Source organism: Rhinolophus sinicus, chromosome 16, assembly GCF_057876585.1.
Source record: "Rhinolophus sinicus isolate RSI-liver-muscle chromosome 16, RSI-T2T, whole genome shotgun sequence".
Lineage (NCBI taxonomy): Eukaryota > Metazoa > Chordata > Mammalia > Chiroptera > Rhinolophidae > Rhinolophus > Rhinolophus sinicus.
In genome coordinates, this window is record NC_142516.1 from 15,665,986 (window position 1) to 15,690,426 (window position 24,441).

The 24,441-nt window shown below is 43.5% G+C and overlaps 1 protein-coding gene across 4 annotated transcripts in view; it reads left to right on the plus strand.

Moving 5' to 3' along the window:
* Nucleotides 1–24,441, plus strand: part of ASTN2 (astrotactin 2) — an 839,436-nt gene that overhangs the window by 360,441 nt on the left and 454,554 nt on the right. For all 4 annotated transcript variants that reach the window (XM_074330924.2, XM_019731189.3, XM_074330925.2 and 1 more), the window contains one exon: nucleotides 4,356–4,523. In XM_074330924.2, coding sequence (XP_074187025.2) covers nucleotides 4,356–4,523 — 168 coding nt within the window. The remainder of the gene's footprint in view (nucleotides 1–4,355; nucleotides 4,524–24,441) is intronic.

Here is a 24,441-nt window from a genome sequence, read left to right on the forward strand (position 1 = left end):
TCTGAAGAGCTCATTCTGTATTCCGGCTCTCACAGGGTGAAAAGCATTAACTTTGGGGTCACTGTGGAGGCATTGCTGCTTCTCAATCCCATGAGGAAGTAAGTTGAGCTTCCCTCTCATCGAGCCTGGAACTTTGATTTCATTAATTCACTCCACATATATTCATTCATCTCCTGGTATGTGCCAGAAATTGTACTGAGGGCTTGATTGATAAGAATCCTGGGTAAGCCATGACCTCTTCCCTGCAGGAAACCACGGTCTAGCACAGAAAGCCTAAGCTGTCCAATACCTCAGGGTATGCATGGACGGGGAAGGCACAGACTACCAGAGGAGGGAGGACCACCAAAGGCATCAACCCAACCAAAGCCTCTGCTTATCACCACAGGCTGGAATAATGGCCGGGTCCCAGCTTTGGATGCTGAAAACACCTGGGTTCTGTTTCCACTTTAGCCACTTACTAGTTGTACACATTTGGGTAAATCAGTTTCTTGCTGAACCCCATGCTGTCTTCTGTAAAAATGGGGAACACTTATCCTGCAAGGCTTTTATAAGGATTAACACGCAGCATATATAACATACTCACCTCAGGGACTAGGACAGAGAGGACATTCAAAGGACAGTAACGCCCTTCTGCCATTAAAGCAACGTATACCTTGGTAGAACATCTTTTTATAGAAGGTGAGGATCGCCAGCTTTTGCGGTAGCTGGTATTGCATGAACTGGTATTGCATTCAAAGCTTCCAAGTTTGTAAGAAATCCAAGTTATAGTCACAATAGCTCCTGTGAGTTGAGATTTCACAATGTGCCAGGGATTTCACGTATTGTAGTGAATGTCATATGGGGATTGGCTGTGTCCACATCTCTCCTTGGAACTGTAGGCACTCATTTCCCCAGCTGCCAGGAACGTTGGTGCTTGACCAATTGCTCCAAGTCTTTCTTGGAGAAATGTGCTCCATTGAAACAGACCACTTCACCGAAGTTCATGTCTCTTCCCCAGGCATGGCCCACAGCCTATGCCTGGCGAAGGTTGAAATACAATGGTCTGACATCCTTATCTTGATTTGGAAGACTCCGAAGGGCCATCCCAGCTCCAGAGCTCCCTAGAGGAGGAGCTGAGGGCAATGCCTCAGGGCTGTTTGGCTCCTCGCTCTGTCTCATCCCTCTTTATTCATCCCTTCACAAGAGTATACCCAGAAACCTCCTGCACGCCAGTCTCTGCCTTTGAGTCCGATTTCTGGGGAGTCCCACCTAAGACAAACACAGTGTCTCGTTTAATCTTTATAATAACCCTGTGAGGAGGGAGTTGGGACCCACATTTTTCATATGAGATGACTATCGATTTGTTTTCTTTCCCACATGTATAGGGCGAGTGTGCAGCAGAGTGAAGGTCTGAATACTGGGCTTGCTGACTCTATTCTCTTTATCACCGCACTGTGTAGCTTTCCTGAAGCAGTGGGATTAGCCAAACTCATGCCTGGGACACAATTCAATATCCATCCCTCAGTCTTTAGTGAGAATAAATATAAAAATTATCCGTTTAAACAGCATGACTGTGCTTTTTAAAAGAAAAATCTGTAGTCGATACTGGTGCTCAGTGCCTTGCACAGGGACCCATGTGACATGTTTCTGCTTTGGGCTTAGTTCCAGAGGGGAAAATATGGTTTTGCAGATAGATTTGCATATCTTCCCTTGCCAGAAATTTGAAATATGGAATCCAGCAGACTTATTCTTTTTTGTTTAGCTGCCAAGGATTTTAAGGCCAACTTCAAATGTGGTCATTTTCTTATCGCTGAGCCTGATGCTATCTACTTATTTTGCTTTGCGTAGACTCCTCTTTCATCCTCACCCAAAATCACGTCGTCCACTGTGCTTTCCCTTTAGGAATTTATTCTATAGGATGATATAAATCATAACGTGTGCAAGTTAGAGAAGATAACATTGCCTGCCACGCCCTTACCCTTTTCAGGTCATCTTAGCTCCTCAGGGCAGCCAGGTAAGGTCTGATGTGATTCCACCTCGCTGGCCATTGCCCAGTGGACACAGCTAGACACCAGAGCTAAGCAGATCCCAACCATTGGTCCGTCAGCAGGGTCTGATGTGACCTGACTGAGAGGTTGCTGTTAAAGCCATATGGTGCCTATTAGCTGACTCCTTACTTTGAAGGTTTGAATCGCATACATGGAAAGATTTTATTGGTGGATAGTGTGATAGAAGAAAAGGCAGGGAGAAAAGCTGAATCACGTTAATTATGAAATGATTTAAGATCTCCTGCTGGTGAGGCCCCTCATCTGCCATGCGTCTACAACAGCATTCTATTCCAATTCTGTGGAGCCTGGTGCTGTTTGAACTGTGTTTCCCCTGTACAATTCTGCCTTTGCTATTTTGCTATATACATACACTCACCCAGTATGCAGCCACTCTGAATGGACTTCTGTTGTTTGCCCTTTAAGTAATATATTTATGTGCGTATACTGTGTTTCCCCAAAAATCAGACCTAGCTGGACAATCAGCTCTAATGCATCGTTTGGAGCAAAAATTAATATAAGACCTGGTATCATATCATATCATATATCATATCATATCATATCATATCGTATCATATCATATCAGACCCTGTCTTATAGTAAAATAAGACGAGGTCTTATATTAATTTTTGCTCCGAAAGATGGATTAGAGCTGATTATCTGGCTAGATCTTATTTTCGGGGAAACACAGTGTGTATGTAATCCATATATGTATCTGTGTGTATATATACAGAGGGAACCAAAAAATGCATACACATTTTAAGAAAGGAAAAGTATTAAAATTGTAATATTCAATATATACCGATAACAAAAGAGGAATACAAGTCACGTTTGACTTCTGCAATTTCAGGAAGTGCTCAAAGTGGTTACCATCAGCTTCCAGACACTTCTGATTACGGCGAATTACTGCTTGAACAATGGTGACCAAAGTGTCTACTTATGTACCTTTTTTTGTCACCCCCAGTATACACACACACACACAGATATATATATATATATGTTTGTGTTTGTGTTTGTATTTATATTTATATACACACGCACACACAGAGATACATAGATGGATATGTGCATTCATATGTATTCTTGTGTGTGTGAGTTGAAGAGCATTTTAGAACATAAATTTCAAAGCTAGGGTCTTTTGTTTTACCTACATAAATGTTCAAGAAAAAATGGTAAGCCGTCGTTTAAAAATTGGTTGATGACAATAAAAAAATCTGCATTTCTTCTTTTTTTTAAATTAAAGTTTGTTGGGGTGACAGTTGTTAGCAAAGTTACGTAGATTTCAGGTGTACAATTCTGTAATACATCATCTATATACAACATGGATGGATCTGGAGATTACCATGCTAAGCGAAATAAGTCAGACAGGAAAAATCAAGAACCATATGATTTCACTAATATGTGGTATATAAAACTGAAAATCTGCATTTTCAGTCACCCGTGAAGAAAATCTGAAGTTCCGGTACCACTGACCTTTCGACCCACTGGGCAACAGCTGGCTATAGCTAAGCTGCAGCTGCTCCCTTTTGATGGAACCTGAAGTGCCAAACTCCATCTTTCCCTATTGTTCCCAGCATTAGGGCATTTTCCATTGCATAACTGCTGCTCTTCTCCCCACCCGCCACCCCCTCCCCCACCCCTTAGAGGTGCTAAAGATTTCTTTGAAAATCTCTCTTTCTCTCAGGGGAAAAAAAAAAAAAAGCTAAGCCACGAGGGCAGGATGCTATTCCCCTTACACTCAACCCATCTGTCCCATTAATTCACCCACCTGGCTCCTGTGGGCATTAGTGGCCCCTGTTGCTGAGGACATGCCTAGGTGACAGGGACATTAGCTTTCTTTTTCTTTTAAATTTTCACATTGAATTATTCTTTACAAGGATAGGTCACATAGTGGCGAAGCACTCTATCTGCATCCATTTATTTCATTCTCACAGTAACCCTATGAGGTAGGTTCCATTAACATTCCCAGTTACAGATGATGTAAGCAAGGCCCAGAGGCATTGAGGGAGTCATCCCAAATCAATGGCTGGTAAGGATGGAGCCAGGATTGGAAACTACGTCTCTCTCAATCCTAAGAGTATGACTCTTCACCACGAGGCTAAAATGTCTCTTGTTTCTGATTCGTCTCTGTCGCTGTTGGCTGCTGACACCACGGCTGACACATTACAAATGTTCCGTCAATGTGTGTAGAGAGATGAGAACAGGGGACCTTGGAATGGGGATGACTTGTATGCCCCCGATTGTGTTCCTGGCTGTGGCGTCAGCAGCGAGACCCTTCTGGGCCCTCACTGCCAGGAGCAAACAGCCGTCTTTGTCTCTGTTCATCCACAGGAAGCAGCTTTGTGGTGAGTGAGGGGAGCTACCTGGACATCTCCGATTGGTTGAACCCAGCCAAGCTGTCACTGTACTACCAGATCAATGCCACCTCCCCGTGGGTGAGGGACCTTTGTGGACAGAGGACGACAGATGCTTGTGAGCAGCTCTGCGACCCCGAAACCGGTGAGCAACGGCACAGGGCTGGGGAGAGAGGGAGGGGTGGTACATTTTGAAGGATGATGCAGGCTTCTTCTGCCTGAAGAATCATGGCTTTTGAGCAGTGGACAAGGGACTTCATGGAAAGGTCTGTCAATCCAACTGGTGCTTAAACTGTGGGTTGTCATTGCCTGGCAAGGAGAAAATTCTCGTAAGACCATGGGATCTCAGAGTTAGAAAGGACCGCAGAGAGCATCTAGTTCACCTCTAGTGAAGTGTCTGGATGTCACCAGACACCCCTGAGCTCAGGTCCCATTGCCTCTTACCAGCTGGGTGTTCTGTACCATTTTTGCAGGTTTGTTGAGCTGTGATTGACATATAACATGGTGTAAGTTTAAGGTGTACAGCGTGACGACTTTATACACACATATAGTCTTAAATGATGAGCACAATAGTGAGTTCACACCTCCATCACCTCACATATCACTCTTTTGTGATTATAACATTTAAGATCTATTCTCTTAGCACCTTTCAAGTGTATAATACATTATTGTTGATTGTGTTCACTGTGTTGCACATTAGATCCCCAGAACGTTTTCATCTTAAATGGGGAGATATTAGGCATAGGATGCACACTATCTGGGTGTCCTTTAGCAGGACACTTCTCCTCTCTGAGTACCAGAGAGTGAAAATAGCATCTATCCCACAAGGCTGTTGTTACAATTCAATGCAATGATGCATGGAAAGCTCCTAGCATTCATCTATTCATCCATTCGACAGGTATTAATGGCATAGCCAGGCTCTTCTCTAGGCACTGGGGATACAGCAATGAACAGCATAAGCAAAAATCTATGCCCTAATTAAGTTTATATTCTAGAACGATATTATATGTGTGCCAACTAACATGGTAGTCATTAGCCCCATGTGGCTATTTAAATTTATCTTAGCAAAAATTAAATAAAAATAAACATTCACTTCTGCAGTCACATCAGCCATGTGTCAAGTGTGCCACAGCTACATGTGCTCAGTGGCTACCTCTTGTACAACTCAGATATAGACCATTTCCCTTATTGTGCCAAGTTCCATTGGACACTGCTGCAATAGACAAACAAACAAAGGAAACTCCTCTGTCAGGTGATGATAAACACTGGGGGGAGAGCACAAAGCATACGGACTGCTAAGCTGAGAGTGGGAGTGGAGCTGTTAGGCCACCGAGTGATCAGAGAGGGCTCCTCTGAGAAGATGACATTTACGCAGGCACTTTCAGAAGGGGATGGAGGGAGCCATGCCACACTCTGGGAGAAGAATTTGGAGGCAGAGGGACCAGCCAGGGCCAGTGCTTTGTGGCAGGAGCACAGGAACGTGCCATTGGTTCAGCACAGCACTAACAGGAGACCCCCACGGCTGGAGGGGAGCGAGAGCGGAGGAGAGCAGGAGTCAAACTTGGGAAGAGAATGGCTCTGATGCAGACATTTTGGGGCCTTTTATAGGGTGGTAGGCACTTTGGATTTCACTCTAAATGAGATGGGAAGTTATTGGAGGATTCTGAGCAAAGGAGCAGCAGGATGGGACCTATATTTCAACAGGATTGCTCTGGCTGCTGTGTGGTAAATTGGCATTCAGGGCTCTATTCTCATCTCAGTAAGAGTTGGGGGTAGCTTGGGCCATGGGGGTGGGTTAGGGGAGAAGATGTGAGAAATGATCCATTTCTGGATATATTTAGAGTGTGAACTTGGCAGAATTTGTTATTGGATATGAGAGGTGAGAAATAGTGAATAGTCAAAGATGATTACAAATTTTTCTGTCTGAACAATGGGACAAAACGATTTACCATTTACTGAAGCTGGGGCCTGGTGGGGGAGAGCTGTAGGAGGCTCAGGGTTGAGGTGAGGGAGATCAAAAGTGCTGTTTTGTATATAAGTTCAAGGTGACTACTAAACCTGAGGCAGAGAAGGAAGATGGGCACTGGGATCCAAAAGTTGAATACAAAGAGGCGGTCTTACCTGGAGATAGAAATGTGTGCGTCAGCAACATGTAGATGATCTTTATACCCATGAGACAATATTTTCTTTATAGTCAGTGCTTAGAAAATGTTCGATACCTTATTATATTTCTTGCTCAGTAAGTGGCAGTGATAAATGTCCACAAACAGGGACACAGGAGTTGGAGAGAAGAAGAGACTTGCCAAGTTCACAAAGCAAGGTAGACATGAAACTTGTTAGCAGCCTCCTTCTGCTCCTGGTCCTCTGCTCCTTCCTCCAATCTGTGTTGGGATATTTTCTCCAGAACTTCAGCCCTCCCTCCGATAACAAGAGGCTGGCGATCTTGCCTGGGAAGCTCATGACTGAATGCTACAGGGCAGCCTCTGCACAGAGCCAAGGAGTCTCAATGGCCTAGTGTCCCTCTCTCCAAGTTCTCTTCCGTTTCTCACTGGGCTCCAGGAGTAAGGGGAGGGCTTCTCCAGGCTAACCCTTGTGTCTCTGCAGTCACCAGGATTTGACTTTCTAACCACCATGGCCTCTTATCCTTTAGTTGGGAGCCTGTTCAGACACATTTTGCAGCCTTTACGCAGGCCTATTAGGGAAGCTATTCGGAAAATGCAATGCAGCTCTAGTGTGCCGTTTTACCAGACAGCTGAATCTTTTTCTCCTAATTAAGACATTTGGGCTTTAAGGCACTGTCATCTTAAGCATTGTCCCTATACCCTTAGTGCACGTGCGCGCGCGCACACACGATTATTCTTACCCGACAGCCAGGTAAACCTTTGTGGAATTGTGTGCCTCTGGATCTGGTCCTGTAGGTTTCCCTTTTTTTTTTTTTTTCCTTTTTCTTTCCTTAAAAAGGAGGCAAGATTGTTGGTGGGACAGAACAGAAGGGATCTTTTCTCTGTATCCCTCCATGAAACTCCAGCTAGGCAGAGTGGTGGGTGCTGAGGGTGAGACCTTATTTCCCAGCTGACCTGCCTTCACGTTCAAGTTCATGGTTTCTAATGATTTTTCCCCTTTAGCCACAAGCTTGAGTGCATAATTCCAAACTGTGGGTAATCTAGGGAGTAGGCGTGGGTTAGCAAATTTTGAAAGTGAGCAGTTTTTCCATCAATATCCCGTAGAATTACACACACACACACACACACACACACACACACACACACACACACACTAAAACATAAACCTGAAAATGTCACTAGAATTCACTGGGATGGCCTTCTCAACTTTATTGCTGCTGATATTGATGCCCAGAGAAGGGTGAGAGGACCAAAGTCAATCTCCAACAGATGACAGCCAGGATTTAAAATCAGGAGCCTGTGTTCTTCACCAAAGCTTTTCAAGCCTCAGTAGGTCTAGAGCGGGGCCTCCCATTCTGAATGTCTAACCAGCTGCCAGCTATCGTTAATGCTTCCACCCTGAGGACTACCTTTGATGTAGCAAGGTTCTAAACACTCTTCCTCCCAAATAGTCCTCTCATGTTCCACACAAACAATAAAAGGCCCAGCAGCCATGTTTGTTCATTTCGTTATCCTGACAAAACCAGGCTGACTTGCATAACCTCATCTCCTGCGTCTATTTGCCATGTAACCTGGGCTTCAGGTCCAGCAATCCTTACAGCTCCCTGAAGGCACCATGCTCCCTCATGCTTACATCTATTTCACAGGCTGTTTCCTCCCCCTTGAAATACGTTTCTCCCCCACTTCACTCAGACACCAAGGCTCCTTTTTGTTTCCATTTCATTCAACCCAAACATCCTTCCTTGTACAGTCGTTCCTGACTCACCATCCCCAGCCCCGACCAGAATAAGGGGCCCCCTCTCTGCTCTCAGAGCCTCCGTGTCCCCATATGTCATTGTCCTTTCCCTGTCTGGGTCTATCACCAGATGGTAAGCTTTGTGAGGGGCTGGGAAAAGGGGGTTCAAAACGTGTCTTGCTCATCTCTGTGTCTTTAAAACTTAGCGTAAATGCTGATATGTATAGTTCGCAGAAAATAATAAAAGGGGGAGGGAAGGAACTTCCCCGTCCCATGATCCCGGAAACAATTTTACATGCTATTATTTACTTTCATCCTTCATACCCGCCTACATGTGTAGTCAGAGTAAATATTTTCCATCTCTAGAGAAACCGGATCCCCAAGAACTGTGCAGTTGCCAGTTACCTGCCCTCTAGATGCTCTGGTCTGACCCTTTCATTCAGCCGCATCCCCACTGTATCCCTCTGCATTCTGCGTTCTCCATCCTGCCCACACTCACATCGTACCCCAAACACCCCGTGCAACGCTTTACCTTCCGACTAAAGTTCAGTCTCCTCCGTCTACCTGAAATGCCTTCCATCCTTTACTTGTCTCCCTTCCAAAATTCTATTCCCTTCATTATCTTTCATTTCTTCTCAGGAGAATGGAGGCTTCTAGAGTATCATCAGAGTTCCCTGTTGACTAAAAATCCGAATTATTGTTTGGAAACTTGTCTAGACTGCTAAAATGTAACCTCCTTAAAACCAGGGGCTGTATCTAATTTATCCCTGTGTCCTTCCAACCCCAGTGCCCAGCATGACACTGTGCTCTTACAAGTCACACAGGGCACAAACCTAGGGGACTATCTAGGAGTAAGCAGTGGAAATGGGAACATCACATCCCTGCATATGTATTTCATGGGGCTTGACTCAGACCCACTTTGCAAAATTTACTTCAATTCATTAGATTCCATTCAAGCAAGATTTTCTTAATTCCACAACTCATAAGTCTGTGTGTGAAGTGCTGTGGGAAATCATAGACAAATTGAACAATGTTCCTGCCTTCACAGATTTCACATTTTCATAGGAATAAAATGAATATGGTCATATACAGCTATTATAAAAGACACAATATGGTATAAATCAAGAACAGGCGCTAATAAATTGCCTCATCCCTGGAGAACAGGGAGGACTGGATTCTAGATGGGGATTTGAAGAGATGCATCATGGAGAAGATGTCCGTTTTGCCACGCCTCATGTAATCAGTAGGGGGTGTGAATAGGAAGCATGCTTTAGCAGAGGGAACTTCATGATTGGGAAAAAAAAAAAAGAGGAAGAAAGTTTAGAATAGTTCCAGAAAGCAGAGAGCAGTATAGTTGTGCTCTTATCTAGAGAATGTGGGGCATGTGAGTTGGAGAGAGAGAACTAAGGGAGTGGCAGGGGTTGAAGTTGGAAAGATAAAATGAAGAGAACTCATAGGAAGTTGAGGATCTGTGAGGGCCACCAAGGGGCTTCGTAAGACTCTGTCGGCCACATCTGTCTGATTGTTTCGGGGAACATCCAAGCCCAAGGGAAGAGCTGGGCCTCCCCGCTTTTACCTTCCATCAGGAATTAGAATTGGCGGACGTCATGGAAAAACTAAATCCCCGAGCCCTATGAATATTCAAGCCTTAGCTCCATGAAAGGAGGCTTTGCTTCCCTGAAATAAGTCCCTTCTTCTACGGGTGGGATGAATAAGGCTAAGCGAAGTCATGTTGCCCAAGCATTGCTCATCATGCCTTAAAGCTTTATTGACTGTGTCAACAAGAAGGATCATTTCTCCCCACTGAGTTGGAAGAAGGAGGGAAGTGGGGAGATGCCTTGGAGAACACAGAACTGTTATGATGCATGGATGAACCTGGCCATGATTTCCTGGCTGTGTGCCATAGTCCAGCTCAGGTGTGTTTCTCTAGGGATTTCAACAATTAGTACCAGCCACAGGGCTGATTGTGGATTGGGTCCATGGTGTGCTGGAGCTGGCGTTATGGACTCATGGTAGTTTTTGTTACCATCTTTTCCCCACTCATTGTTCAGTTATGTCATGCAGATAGCTTGGAAACTGGCTGTGATGGGGTTATTTAGACCAACAAAATTAGTAAATGTTACGAACCATGGCTTATTTTCTTTGGGAAGCCAATCATTAAACATTTACCATTATAAGAATGGATGGGGTGAGAACAAACCAATCATGAACCTTAGTGAAGGCTTAGCGAAGACTTGAAAATGTTGCCAGAGGGTGGCATTGTGCTCCTTACCAGAACAGACGACCATTACTCTTTATCTCTCCAAAGCCAGAAAATGAACACCCAAGGACTATTTGCTAATCCTTGAATAAAATGCATCACCAAACAGTTCAAATGATCAGGCTTTGTCTCTTAAGAATATCAGTATGGGTAAATCGTTTTGTGAAACATTTTATTGAAATTCTGCACATGTGTGGTAACATACTAAATTCTGGGTACAAAATCTTGGGCAGTATGACCCGAACCACATGAGACAAGTAATAGCAAAACACTAATTCATTTAGTCACTAATCTATCTATCTATTTATTTCTTCATTCAAGCAGTTAGTGAACCACAGTAGAATTGCAATATTCTTTGGAGTAAGACAGAATGAAATCCTTGCTTTTTCAAAAGTTTACTGGTTATAAGGATTTGGGCAAGCCATTTCGCATATTTGAGCCTCATTTTTTATATATGTAAAAATTATGAGGTTAATTCCTATTCTTCAGGGTTGTTGTGAGAATGAGTTGAAAAATCAAATTGAAAATGCACTTGTGCCTAATATATGGTGGGCACTCAAAACACAGTGTTAAATGCCGTTTTTATAATCAGTTATTCAGTCACTTGTGTCTTCACTTAATTAATTCAAGAAATATTTCAAATAAGTTAATATTTTATGAGACACCTTTTATCTAGCTTAGCTTAACCATGTTAGATTATGTGAGAAGAAAATTAGACATAGTGCCTGCCCTCTAGAACCTGTTCACCTAGTAGCAAACTTATAATAACCTGGACATTCACATCTGCTGGCCTTTCATTTAGCTCCTGTGTGACTTTCAAACTTGTGCAATGAAAAAAATCATAGGCTCTTAGTCCTAGTGCCAACTTTGCCACCGATTGGCCATTTGACCTTGGCCATGTCACATACTGTAAACTTCATTTTCCTTCTCTTCAAGAAAGAATTTAATGGAAACATACTTTTCATACAAGAAAGGTCCACAGAGATCATCTAGTCTGATCTAATGAGTAGACCCAGGGCCACCGAAGTTAAGCAAGTTGCCCAGTGTCATTCAGTAAATTAGTGGCAAGATACAAATTACAACCCTGAATAATGCCTAAGATATTTTCCAGCTCAAAATTCATGTTTGTGTGACCTTTTAAGCACAAATAGCTCAGAGTGTATGATTGAAGCAATTTGTAAATGGCATTTAAAGCAGGTTGAATTTTGTTTTCAAATTGATGTGAACTTCAGTCCTGTGCACCATCAAATTCAGTTTATTTTCATGACTTTCGCAGCCACTTTTCATTTGCAGTAGGAAGAAAATGAAAATACACTGTGTTGTTATGTCATATAGACGTCTTATACAAAATGTTTCTAATGTTCGTATATTGTCTCTGCTATTTGCTGAGCCCTGTATTATTAAAGTTTAAAGGGACACAAGAATTTTAGGAAGTTGTAAAGTCCAAGAATTCACAGAGATGGAGAGTATCCCTGCCTTGAAGGAGATGGTAACCTGAGGGGTTTCTAGGTAATGTAGCAGATGTGTCAGGTTTAGGCACAATAGTGCCTAGATGAGATGTGCAGTTAAATAAGCAGGAGAGAGCCAACTTTATATCAGACCAGTGAGGAGAGATTTGTATATGAGAACGTAAGTGTTATGAAAACTTGGCCTTGGTTCATTTGGTTTCAATCTCTGTATCTCAGAGATTGAAACAGTTCCTGCATCAATGCATTTTTTCTTGAATGAATGAATGAATGAATGAGGAGCAAGTTTCATTTGTTGAAATGCCAATCCTTGGTCAATGGGTTGAATGCTTTGTTCTGGTGTCAGCACCATGGATGGCTCTCCGAGTGATGACAATATCACTTGGGCTGTGTACTTGCTAAAGATTTTTCTATGGTACAGCTAATTCTCTTCTGAAAGTCACTTTCTCCCTTGAGCTGGGTACCACTAGTCTTTCTTGAACTCAGTTAAAGTAACCTCTATCTTTTATCTGTTCAGGATCGGTCTATGTCCAACTATGCTATTATTCCTGTGAGCTTCAAGTGAGGAAATCAATCCTCCATGAAGGAAGTCACTCTGATCCTTAGAATCCATAATGCTCTCCACCTCGCCATTTCTTGGTCCTGATCTTTACTAGAACCTGAATTAAACAAAAGTCATCTACACTGATTGTCAATTAGTGAACCCTGTGCCTTATTATTCAGGCATGCAAGATAATGGGATCAAACTTTTAAAAAGCCATTTCCAACAAAGGCCATTCAAACAATAACAACAAACCAAGTCCATGAAAGGAATGTTAATTACAAAAGCCCATTTATCTCATCAGATTGATCCATTTGATGCATTTCATTATCTAGATATAGCAGATGGGAGTGTTAGACAATGGCCAGATACAGCGTGTAAAGACAATCATGGTGGAGTTTTGGTGAGTTATCAAGAGGTACATGAATGCTAGAGTAGCAATAACAACATCTACAATTTATTATACACTTACTGTATACCAAGCATCATGCCGAGACTATATAACTGTCTTGGTCTTCATAACAACCCTTTGCTTCTAGGTATTTATTATTGCTTCCTTTTTCCATACAAGAAGCTGTGTCTTAAAGTAGTTGATTGACATTCCCAAGGTCATATATCTACTAAGTATCACGGATGGAATTTGGACCCAGACTGAGTGACAAGCTACTGTTTTCAGAAGTCAGTGTGTGAGAGAGTTTGCTTAGCAAGAGGTGTGCTAGTGTCCTGTCTTTGATAGATATGTGCAGAGAATTCTCAGAGGCATGTATGAATCCTTTGGACAAAGGTTTTGCAGAATAACTTGACTCGAAAAAAAAAAAAAATACAAGGACCCAATAGGACTGAGGACAAGGGAAAAGTGTAGAACAGAGAGGTGGGTCTGTGACAGCGTTTATGAGTCGCAGGGAAACCATTTTATATCTGCTTGGGAGCCTGCTATCTTTGGTGTCAATGTGTAATAAAAGGTTATGTTGTGGAAGAGGGCAGCAGTCCTTTTAAAAAGGACAATCTGTGTCAAAGAGGAAGTCATAAAGGGAGCTCACAACAGCAAGCAGTGGGACTGATTGCTCAAACAAGGTGCTTGGAATGGGCTACAAGAGCACCTGTGGAAACTTTCCCTTCCTGGGACCTTGCCTGCCAGTCCCACTGGAGGTTCACGACGATCTTGACTTCTGAACTTGAAAGAAAGAGGTTGAGGTTGTGAAAGATCGAAATTCTTATGCTGTAAAGTTGCATATAGGAAGTTACCTTGACATGTCTCTAGGATATTGTGCGAAAAATGATGAAGGCTGTCACCTTCTAATTTATTATCAAAAATATAGTCTACTGGCATTTAAATTAGAGTCTGTATTTAATTTTATTCAACAAGTATATTGCAAACATATATGGGGGCCTCCATAAATGATATATATCCTACTTTTTTTTTTAAATCCATGAAACTTCTAAATATAGATATATATTTATACATACATATCGATAGATATACACATATATTCATATATATGTATATACATATATACATATATATTAAATCCAACATATATACGTATGTACATATATATGTATATACATATATATTAAATATATACATATATATACACACACACATATATATATACATATATATATTAAATCCAACCTGCATTTTATTTTATTTTGAATTAGTTTCAGGTGCACAAAACAATGTAATAGTTAGACATTTATACTCCTCACAGAGTGATGACCCCTCCCCCAATCTACTACCCCTCTGACATCACATATAGCTGTTACAGTTCCTTATGACCAATGAGTTATCCACAAACATAAGTATGGAAAAAGAAGACGGTGATCACAGTCTAGGTTGGAGTTGGGGGTGTTATTAATATACAAAATCCATGTTGTAAAATGTTCCACCCTTGTTCATGGTCAGCCAATGTGATAAAGTTTCTACCAGTACCGTTCTCTTTGCATGCAACAGTCAGCTCTCTACCTCCCCACACTTCTTAGAAGCCCTGTTTTTCACTTTCTTCACTCTGCCTTATCCTTCATGTTTCAGCTTAAATACCACTGCTTCAAGGAGGTTCTCGCTGTCCTTCTAGACTCAATTTTTCTGCCATGCTTTATGCTCTATTAGTGCACTCTATTTTTCCTTTATAGTAAATAATAATAATAATACACCTTATATTGTGCAAACTATGTGCCAGGGACTCTCCTAAGCACCTAACAGATATTATCTCATTTAATTCTCTCATTAACCGTATGCAGTATATATAGTCAGATTTTAAATAAACCAAGACACAATCAGATGTATGTACCAATATTTTATGTACCTCTAAGACAAAATGCCAGTAATAACCATAAGATACTAATAATTGCCAGACATGTATACTCATTTCAGGGATATTAAAATGTGGAAAGTTGTGTCTGAGAATTAATATAATGCCCTCTTATTATCACCATGTATAGATGAGGGAATTAAATCACTGAAATTAATGGGTTTTCCCAAAGTCACACATGTAGGAAATAGTGGCACTTAGGTTGGAATCCTAGAAGACTGGTTTCAGAGTTTAACCTCTTAACCTCTAGCCTATACCATCAATACGTAATTACAACTTGTAATTACATGTTTATTTGGGTGATTCTGTTTCCAATTACTAGCTAAGAGATTGTACACTATGTAAAGGCAAGGGCTGTGTCTGTACTAGCCACCGCTTTGCTCCCAAATGCAGCCTATGGTCTGGCACACTGTTGATGTTTAATAATGAAGAATGGAATGAGTAAATGAAAGGAGAAATACTGGATTTGGAGAAAATGTCCTTGGGCTTCACTCCTAGATCTGCAAGTTTTACTCATGGTCTGACCTTTGACATACCACTTTGTTCTCTGGGCCTCGGATTCCCTCTTCATAATACAAGAGGGATTGATAGTTAGATTTTCACTAAGTGTTCTCCCGCTCTGAAATTCTATGTACTACAAATTTTCACGGGAAGCCAGCACTCTGCCCAACTCTGGCTTTGGAGGATGTAGAAAGAGGATGATCTTTTGAAGGATAGAAATATATACACGTAGGAAACTAGGACCAACATAAGTGTCTACTCTTAAATAAGCGTATCATACTGGTCAAGAACTTGAGCTATGGATTCAAGTGGACTGGGATTTGAATTCCCTTCATTTGGGAACTGCACAACTGTGGATATTTCACGGACCCCTGAACCTCTGTTTTTCTAGTAAAATAGTAAAATGTGGTAATAATAGCAACATAACTATTTTCAGAGGGTTATTATGAGGATTGTACATATGAAGCTCTTATCGCAATGTTTGGTACATGACGCGCAACAAACACTAGCTATTATTATAGCTGTGGTCAAACCATGAATTGAATTGAATGAAATGACCATTGAAGGTTCATTTTTTAAAATGACAGTTACTGTTAACCTTAGCAATCAGGGAAGGCTTCCTGGAGGAAGAGGGGCTAGAGTTAGATCATGAATCAGAAAAATGGTTGTGATAGAGCTACACTGTCCAACGTTGTACCTACTTGCCATATGTGACAATTTAAATTAAAATGTAAATTCATATCACATTCCAAGTGCATGATAGCTACATGTAGTGGCTGCCATATTGGAAAGCACAGGTATAGGGCATTTTCATTATTGCAACAAGTTCAGTTAGTGCTGTGATTGAGAAGGAAGAGCAGAACTATATTATATATATATATATATATATATATATATATATATATATATATATATATGTATGTATGTCATTTCATTCAAAGTGTTTATTGAGAGACAGTGCTGGACTAGGTACTATATATACTGGGATTCAACAGGGAGGAAAACCAGACCCAGTGCCTGTCCTGGTAGTGTTTTTTCTACTGCAGGGATCGGCAAACTACAGCCCACAGGCCAACTGCTGTTTCTCATAAATAAAGTTTTATTAAAACACAGCCACGATCACTAGTTTACATATTGTCTAGGAGCGGTCATGGCTCTATGGCTTACAAAAAGTCATATATTTAACAACTGGCCCTTTATAGAAAAAAAAAATTGTCAACCCCTATTCCATTTGATTTAATGCTTTGACATCTGAGTTAAAGAACTGGTTTTACTGTTCATTCATTCACTCATTCATTCATTCATTCATGAATTTGTTCATTTAACAGTCAACTGGTATTTATCAAGTAGCTAATGTAAGCAGGATGTCCGGCGCTGACAATGAACAGAACAGATGAAAATTGCTGCCATCACAGAGCTCCCATTGTAGTGAGGACAGGGAGCAGACAGTTAGAATATGTGTAGTAACAGATAAATACATTTAATCATATGTTAGAAGATGTTGCATTATTTAAAAAAGTGGGTGCAAGAAGAGGGGGCTATGAATGTGGAGGAGAGGAGTGGTTGCAAATGTAATTAAACTGTTCAAGGGATGTGAGGGAACAAAGCATGCTCTGTGGATGTCTGGACAAAGCGTAGTCGGGCAGAGGGGACAGCCAGCACAGATGCTCTGAGGGCAGATTGTGCCTCACATATTTGAGGAAGATCGGGGACAAGAAGGTGGCTGAGCTTCACTGAATGCTAGGAGGATATGAGTGGGGTCAGAGAGGGACCAAAGAACCAGAGCCTGAGGGGCCTTAGAGGACATTGTAAGAACATAGGCTTTCAGCCCGAACCCAGTGGGAAGCCACAGGAGCATCTAGGCTGAGGAGGAATGTCATCTAACTTATATTTTAAGAGGATCACTGGACACTCTCTTGAGAAAAGTCCGCAGAGACACTGGCCAGTGTGGGAGGAGAGAGGTCACTTAGATGGCTGATGGGAAAATCCAGGCCAGAACTGAAGGTGGTCGCCATGGAGGTGGGAAGAAGTGGTTGGAATCCATACATTGCATTTCACCTATGGCCATTGTTGAGTGAGCACGAATTATGGGCCAGGCATTGTGCGCTTTAGTGGGGATAGTGAGCGAAAGAAGCCCCTGCCTCTGTCTCTTGGAGCTCTGTCTCATGAGTTGGTTTCATGCTTCGACATCAGAGGTGAAGAATGCAGTTGCTCTGTCCGCTCTATGTGGATCAGCTCCAGGAGCAGTTTTCACACTGTCTCTGAAGAAAGGACCCAGGAGAAGATGGCACTGGCTCAGTCTGCTGTCACAACAAAATATAACAGACTGGGGGGCTTGAACGGCTTGACTAGAAGCAGAGCTCACAGTTTTGGAGGCTGGGTGTCCAAGATCAGGACGCCCCGGAGTCGGCTCCTGGGGAGGGTTCTCTTCCTGGCTTGAAGATGGCCAGCTTCCTGACGCCTCATTATGTCCTCACATGGCCTTTCCTCGGCGTGTGTGTGTGTGGTGGGGGGGGGAGAGAGAGTGAGAGAGAGAGAGAGAGAGAGAGAGAGAGAGAGAGAGAGAGAGAGAGAGAATGGTCCACTCCTTGTGAGACAACTAATCCCATCATGAGGACCCACCCTCACAGCCTCATCTAACCCTAACAACCCCCTAAAGGCTCCATCTCTAAATATCATAGCACTGGGGATTCGGGGTGTAACATGTGAATTTTGTGGGGACACCAACATTCAGTCCGTAACAGACATCAATTATGTAGCAGAAGAAAAGGGAAACAGTGAGACCAAAAATGTGATGCAAGCGAGGGGTCTGGTTACAGTTGGCAGAACATATGCCCAGCAGGGCTGGGACTAAAGTGAGGTTGGTAAGGAGTCTCTGCCACCAGCGCCAACTCTAAGGATGTACCCATTCTTAAGTGTCAGCCCTGCAGTGTCCCCTTAAACTTGAGGAGGGAAAAGTATTCATTCATGACAGTGGCCTCTCCCATCCTCCTCCTGAGAAGCCTTTAAAGATTCTTCTGCAGGGGCAAGTCAGCAGGGGGTGATGTGGGGGGGTAGGGGTGGGGAGGGGGGTCAAAGGACACAGAGTTCCAGGGCTGGGAGGCATGTAGTCTAACCCCTCCCTCTACAGCTGGCACAGGGGAGATTCAGGGAGGGGCAGGGCCTTGCCCGAGTCTCTTGGTAACAGTGGCACAGTGGAGGTCTCCCGACTACCATCCTGATGCTGGATTTCTCTGTACCTTGAGAACATCTTAAGCCATCAAAATATGTTACCCTTGGGATGTGGGCCCCCAGCCACCGCTTGAGCCAGTGCCTTCAGCAGTCTTTTACAACCTGTAAAGGAGTTTTTACAGCATGTGAAGGTGGTGTTGGCTTCTAGTAGCAGAACTTTTCCTGGCTTGCCTTGCAGGCTCATGATCAAATCCACTCATCCATGCAAAGAAGTGTTTCAGTGAAGGACATCTGGGGTGCGGTTAGTTCCTGTAAGCTTCATGAATATCTGTCTTCCACAAATGTCAAGCCCCAAGATGGAGTCTGTCACGAGGAAGGAGGCAGACGTGACACTGCCACGAGCCTCCGCTTGCTCAAAATCAAGCTGCCCTCATGGTGGGCTCTGGTGTTTTGTTTTGTTTGTTTTGTTTTGTTTTGTGGAGAGACAATCAGAGCAACATGAAAAGAGTTGAGGCATTGAATTCAGACAGACCTGGGTTGAAATCTTGGCTCCACCTCTAACTGTTGGTATGGTATTGAGCCAATTGCTTAATTTCCCTCAAGTCTCAATTCCCTGCTCTTTCTCATCGTAAAAAAAGGTATTCACCTTTGCTAGGTTATTGTGATGATATGATCAATACAAAGCATCTGCTACATTACATGGCAAATACACTTGTTCAACAAATGGGAATTACTAAATCAGGGGCAAAGCTTACCCACAAAAGACTTAACCCAGTGTTGACAAGCTTAACCCACAAAAGACTTAATCATGATGGATTGGAAGTCGTGATGACAGATTTCTGACTAGAAGGGGCCTGCGTGAAATGCGAAATCATTAGAAACACAGCACTTAGCAATAGTAGTAACCTTTTCTGGTTATATGATACCATCTAGAGGGAGCTAGCCCATTGCAACACACTGTCCTTTCTCCTTCTTGACTGAAGGCTGCTTTCATTTTAATGTACATTAAAGTCCTCTGGATAGAAGGTGTGTGTGTGTGTGTGTGTGTGTGTGTGTGTGTGTGTCCAGCCCAGCCTCTTGGTTACAGTATCAAATGTCTCTTAATTAATAACTTCATTAAATGAGTTTCTACCAGCCCGTAGAGGGTGGGGGATGCGTAGAGTGTGGGGGATGCACGCTGACCCCACCAAGACTTTCTCTCAGGACAGGGCATCCGGGAACTCAAACTGCTCCACAGAAGTCAAGCGAGGTCAAGTGGCCTGGACCTTGGGAACATCCCGCTGTAATCTCTCAAATGACCAAAAATGGACATAGACACAAATCCTGACTCCCTAGTGAGGCCACTTAGACACGTGCTGCTTAATTTTAATGATTCACAATGATTCTCCATCCTATACCAGTAAATGTGGCATAAAAATTTTTTGCAAGAGGAAGTGATGGGAACTTTCACTGTTCTGCATTTAAATCAATACTAGAACATCGAGGTGGCCTGTGGGGGTTGTGGTGTATGGATGTGCTTGTGGGAGAGTGAGGCAAAGAGGGTGGGATGGGTGGGAAGGGAAGAGAGAAGAAGGGGGGAAGAGGAAAAGGAGAACGGGGGAAATCAATGAAAAGGAAGAAATGAAGGGAGAAGGAAGTGAAGCAGAAAGTGAGTATACTCTTTGTTCTAGGCACCTTACATACCGTATTTTATGTAATCTTCACACTACCCCTTGAAGTAGACAGTCTTTTTCTTTTTTTTTTTTTTTTTTTTTGACTCCTTTGGTAGATGAGGTAATTAAGATGGGTCTGGAGATTTAACTTGGCCTCTGACTCAAACTCAAAATTATTTTTGCTGAGAGTTCTATAAAGGAAACCAAGGCATAGAGAAAGACAGACAGACAGTAAGGTATATAGAGACACACACAGCGGGAAAGAAAAGTCACAGGATGTGGAGTACAGCATAGGGAATAGAGTCAATAGAATTGTAACAGCTACATACGATGTCAGAGGGGCAGTAGATTGGGGGAGGGGGAGAAGCAGAGACCAAGGACAGAAAGTGAAGCAGCTACAAAAACACGATGACTGAGAAACAAGAAGAGACAGAGATGGGGGTGGAGAGAACCATAAAACATAAAGAGACGCAGGGAGGAGAGAGAACAAGCACAGGAATATAAATATAATCAGGAGTGAGATTAGCAAAGTATAAATTAGCTGGGTTCAGCTGAATGTACACATTATGTAAAATAGTGTAATAGTCCAGATGGAAGGTACTAGACATGACAATTCTCCAGTTTCCCTGGAAGCCAGCTCTGGCCATGACCATCTGCTTATTGCTAAGGCTGAGGTCACTGAGGAAGAAAGGACCCTCGGAAACAGAGAGCAGAAGTCACGTGCTCTCCACAGGTCCTTTTTGCCCCCCCCCCCTCCTGACTAGTCCCACGCTGTGCATGTCTGGACCCCCTTACTTTATGGCATGGAGAGCACGGGCCAGTCACATGCATGTGGCCCGTTGTACTCAGTGCACATCTGGAAAAGCATCACTCTTTTTGCTTTAATTTTATAAATGAAATTGGATTTTAAACTCCCAAAGACAGCTGATGCTTGGTGGGGGGGGAGATGAAAAAAACCCATCCATGTATCTCTTTTGTGAAGAACTTTTTTTTCAAAATGAATAATTACCTTCTGCTTAATTTATTTTGCATTTTTCACGTTGCTATTTCAGGTTTTGTTCAAGCAGGGAACAACTGCACTATTAATCATGTGTTCTAGACAGAAGGCGTATCTGTGTTTCAGCCTCTCCACAGCCTTGTGAATGGGAGAGGACAGGGCTTCTGAGGGCGAAGGATGTGGCTCAGAGAAATGCGGGGGCTTGAGCGAGGCCTCTGAGCAACCGGGGGGCAAACAGCTCCAAGGTCCCGGGGCATGGGCAACCACATGACCTTGTCTTACCTGCACCCCTGTCAACTCCCACAGAGGTGTGGTAGGTGTCCAGGCAGAGCCGCCAAGATGGGTCATTTTCAGTGAGACGCAGGGTTGTGCCGAACTCCTTTTACCTGGTATCGCATGCGGAGCTCTGACTCCAAGGTGCAGCCGACCTGGCTTTGCATCCTGACCCTGTTGCTTTCTCCCTGTGGGTACCCGGGGCCAGTCATTTAATGCCCGGAGCCTTCAGTTTCTTCATCTGTAAAGTCAGGGCCCGTTAACCCCTGCTTCACACAGTTGTTGGTGGATTAAAGGCGGATACTGGGACTAGATCATTCTTCATGTGGTTCAGGGAGAGGCTCGGGCCTGATTCACCTCCCTGTACAATGAAGGAAACTGAGTCTTGGCCAGATACAGGAAATTGTATGAAGTCACAGAACTGCTGGGTAACAGATGCAGAATTCAAACCCTGTTCTGACTCGAGTGTCTGCCCTCTCTGCTTTCAACTGCCTGTGTCCACAAACAACGCTTGCATTCAGCATTTGGGAATGACTCTTTTTGCAGAGGGGGTTTGGGAAGTCCCCAGAGGCTATTTCCTCATACCTGTAAAATGAGGTCAGGATTTCTCAGTACCCGTTAAGCCCTCTGGCTCTGCTGTCAGCTGATCCAGTGTACCCCACTGATTCAGAGAAACGAAAGGTCCCACGACTTCCCTTTAGGCTGTTGTTTGCACCTGTCCTTCTCTCCGTCTGGAAAGCTCTTATTTCCCCCAGAGAGAGAGACAGTACAACCTGGAGGCCACACCTCCGTTTTTGGAACCAGGCTGGCTAGATTCCAATCCTGCTCTGGCACTCTTAGCATTTTGACCTCAGACAAGCAAGTTACTTAACCCCTCTGGTCCTCAGTCTCCTCATCTGTAAGATGAGGTTGAAAAATAGAACTTACTTCATTGGCTTTTTATGAGGGTCACGTGCAGTAATATAAATAAAGAACTTGCAGCAGTGCCTGGCAGTTATGAATCTCTGTCCCCTCATTGTCTTACTCTCCCCCTCATGGATGTGTCGTGACCCTGGGGCAGAGCTTGACACTCTTTTTTCTGGGTCCTGTGGCTCTTTGCACACAGCACGGATGACACCTTGTGGTGGTGATATAGTTTCCTCAGTCCTTGCACTCCAGTTTCAGCTGCATGAAAGCAGAGAATTGGATGGAGGCATCGCTGTGTCCTGATCCCACCTGTGCTGGGCACAGAGGAATGGTACAGAGAATGAAAAATAGTCTGAAGAAGTAAGATCTGAACCAAAGATGAGACAAGAACCATGTGGGGAGGAGAAAGGGGGGGAGTAACAAAGCAGGAAGCCTGGGCAAAGGCACCAAACCAGAGAGCAAGTAATGTCCTGGGGAAGCCCACACTGGACAACTGCAGTGGCAATGATAGTAGTTCTGGTAGTAATGGTCATCATCATCATCACCATCATCATCACCATCACCACCATCATCACCATCACCATCATCATCACCATCATCATCACCATCACCACCATCATCACCATCATCACCACCATCATCACCATCATCATCACCATCACCACCATCATCATCATCATCACCATCATCATCACCATCACCATCATCACCACCATCACCACCATCATCATCATCATCACCATCATCATCATCATCACCACGATCATCATCACCATCATCACCATCATCATCACCATCATCACCATCATCATCATCACCATCATCATCACCATCACCACCATCATCACCATCACCATCATCATCACCATCATCATCACCATCACCACCATCATCACCATCATCACCACCATCATCACCATCATCATCACCATCACCACCATCATCATCATCATCACCATCATCATCACCATCACCATCATCACCACCATCACCACCATCATCATCATCATCACCATCATCATCATCATCACCACGATCATCATCACCATCATCACCATCATCATCACCATCATCACCATCATCATCACCATCACCACCATCGTCATCACCATCATCGCACCTCCACTTACCAAATGCTGCCTACATGCCTGGTGATGTGGCCATTGCTTTAAACATATCTTCAATCCTTGTGACAGGTTTTTAAATTGGGCTCAAGATGTCCATTTTTCTGATGAGGAAACAGAGACCCAGAGAAGTGCAATGATTTACCCAGTAGTAGATGGAGGATTCAGCCTCAGGTCATTTTAATTTCCCAGGCCAATACTATGTCCCCTTCACCAGGATGTGTCCCATGGCCCCCGACCCCTTTCAGGGTCACCTAAGAAGTTTGGACAATGGAGGGCTCGGGGGTGACTGATGAGGCGAAGTATAGAGTGGGAGCCCCATCACCCAGCTGGCCTTGCTCTGGGCACCTGTGTCAAGAATCCCAGGAGGGTCAACTGGAATCGATCCTTCCTTGTTGTCAGAGACGTCTGCATCTGTACCCATTTCAGGCTGTTGGTGAGATTGTTTTCAGCCGGCTCCATCTTCAGTCAGCCATAATTTTAAGGGAGTCTTTTGCCCACGTGCTTCTCTCCCCAACACTGATTTGTAATAATTGTGTGAGTAGTGCACTCAAAGTTGGAGGCAGCTAAGAAGAGAGAGAACCAGTAGAAAGGCGTCATCTTGGCTGAGACCTGAAGTGGGGGCCCTGGTGTGGCTTGGCTAGTGGCCTCTCGGCCCAGGCGACCCCCACATGGCTACCCAGTGAGCTGGGTCAATGTCAGTTAGGCCCCATGTAGCCTCGATTAAGGACTCTGATTCCCAACAAGTCGATCAGCAGCCTGTGTCGCTAGAGCCATGTGGCCTCTATGTTGTGTCTCCTTCTTGCTCTCAGAGGTCTGATGATGAATGACAGTGAGGGGCTGACAGGTGAAATGTCGGTGTCCAAGGCTTTTCAAGTGTTTGGGGAAGAACAAAGCTGAAAAGTCTCATTCCAGTAGAGTGAGGAATAAGGGATATCAGAGACACCCAAGAGAGGTTGTTTAGATGTCATCAAGACCAACCTCCTCCTTGTACAGACAGAA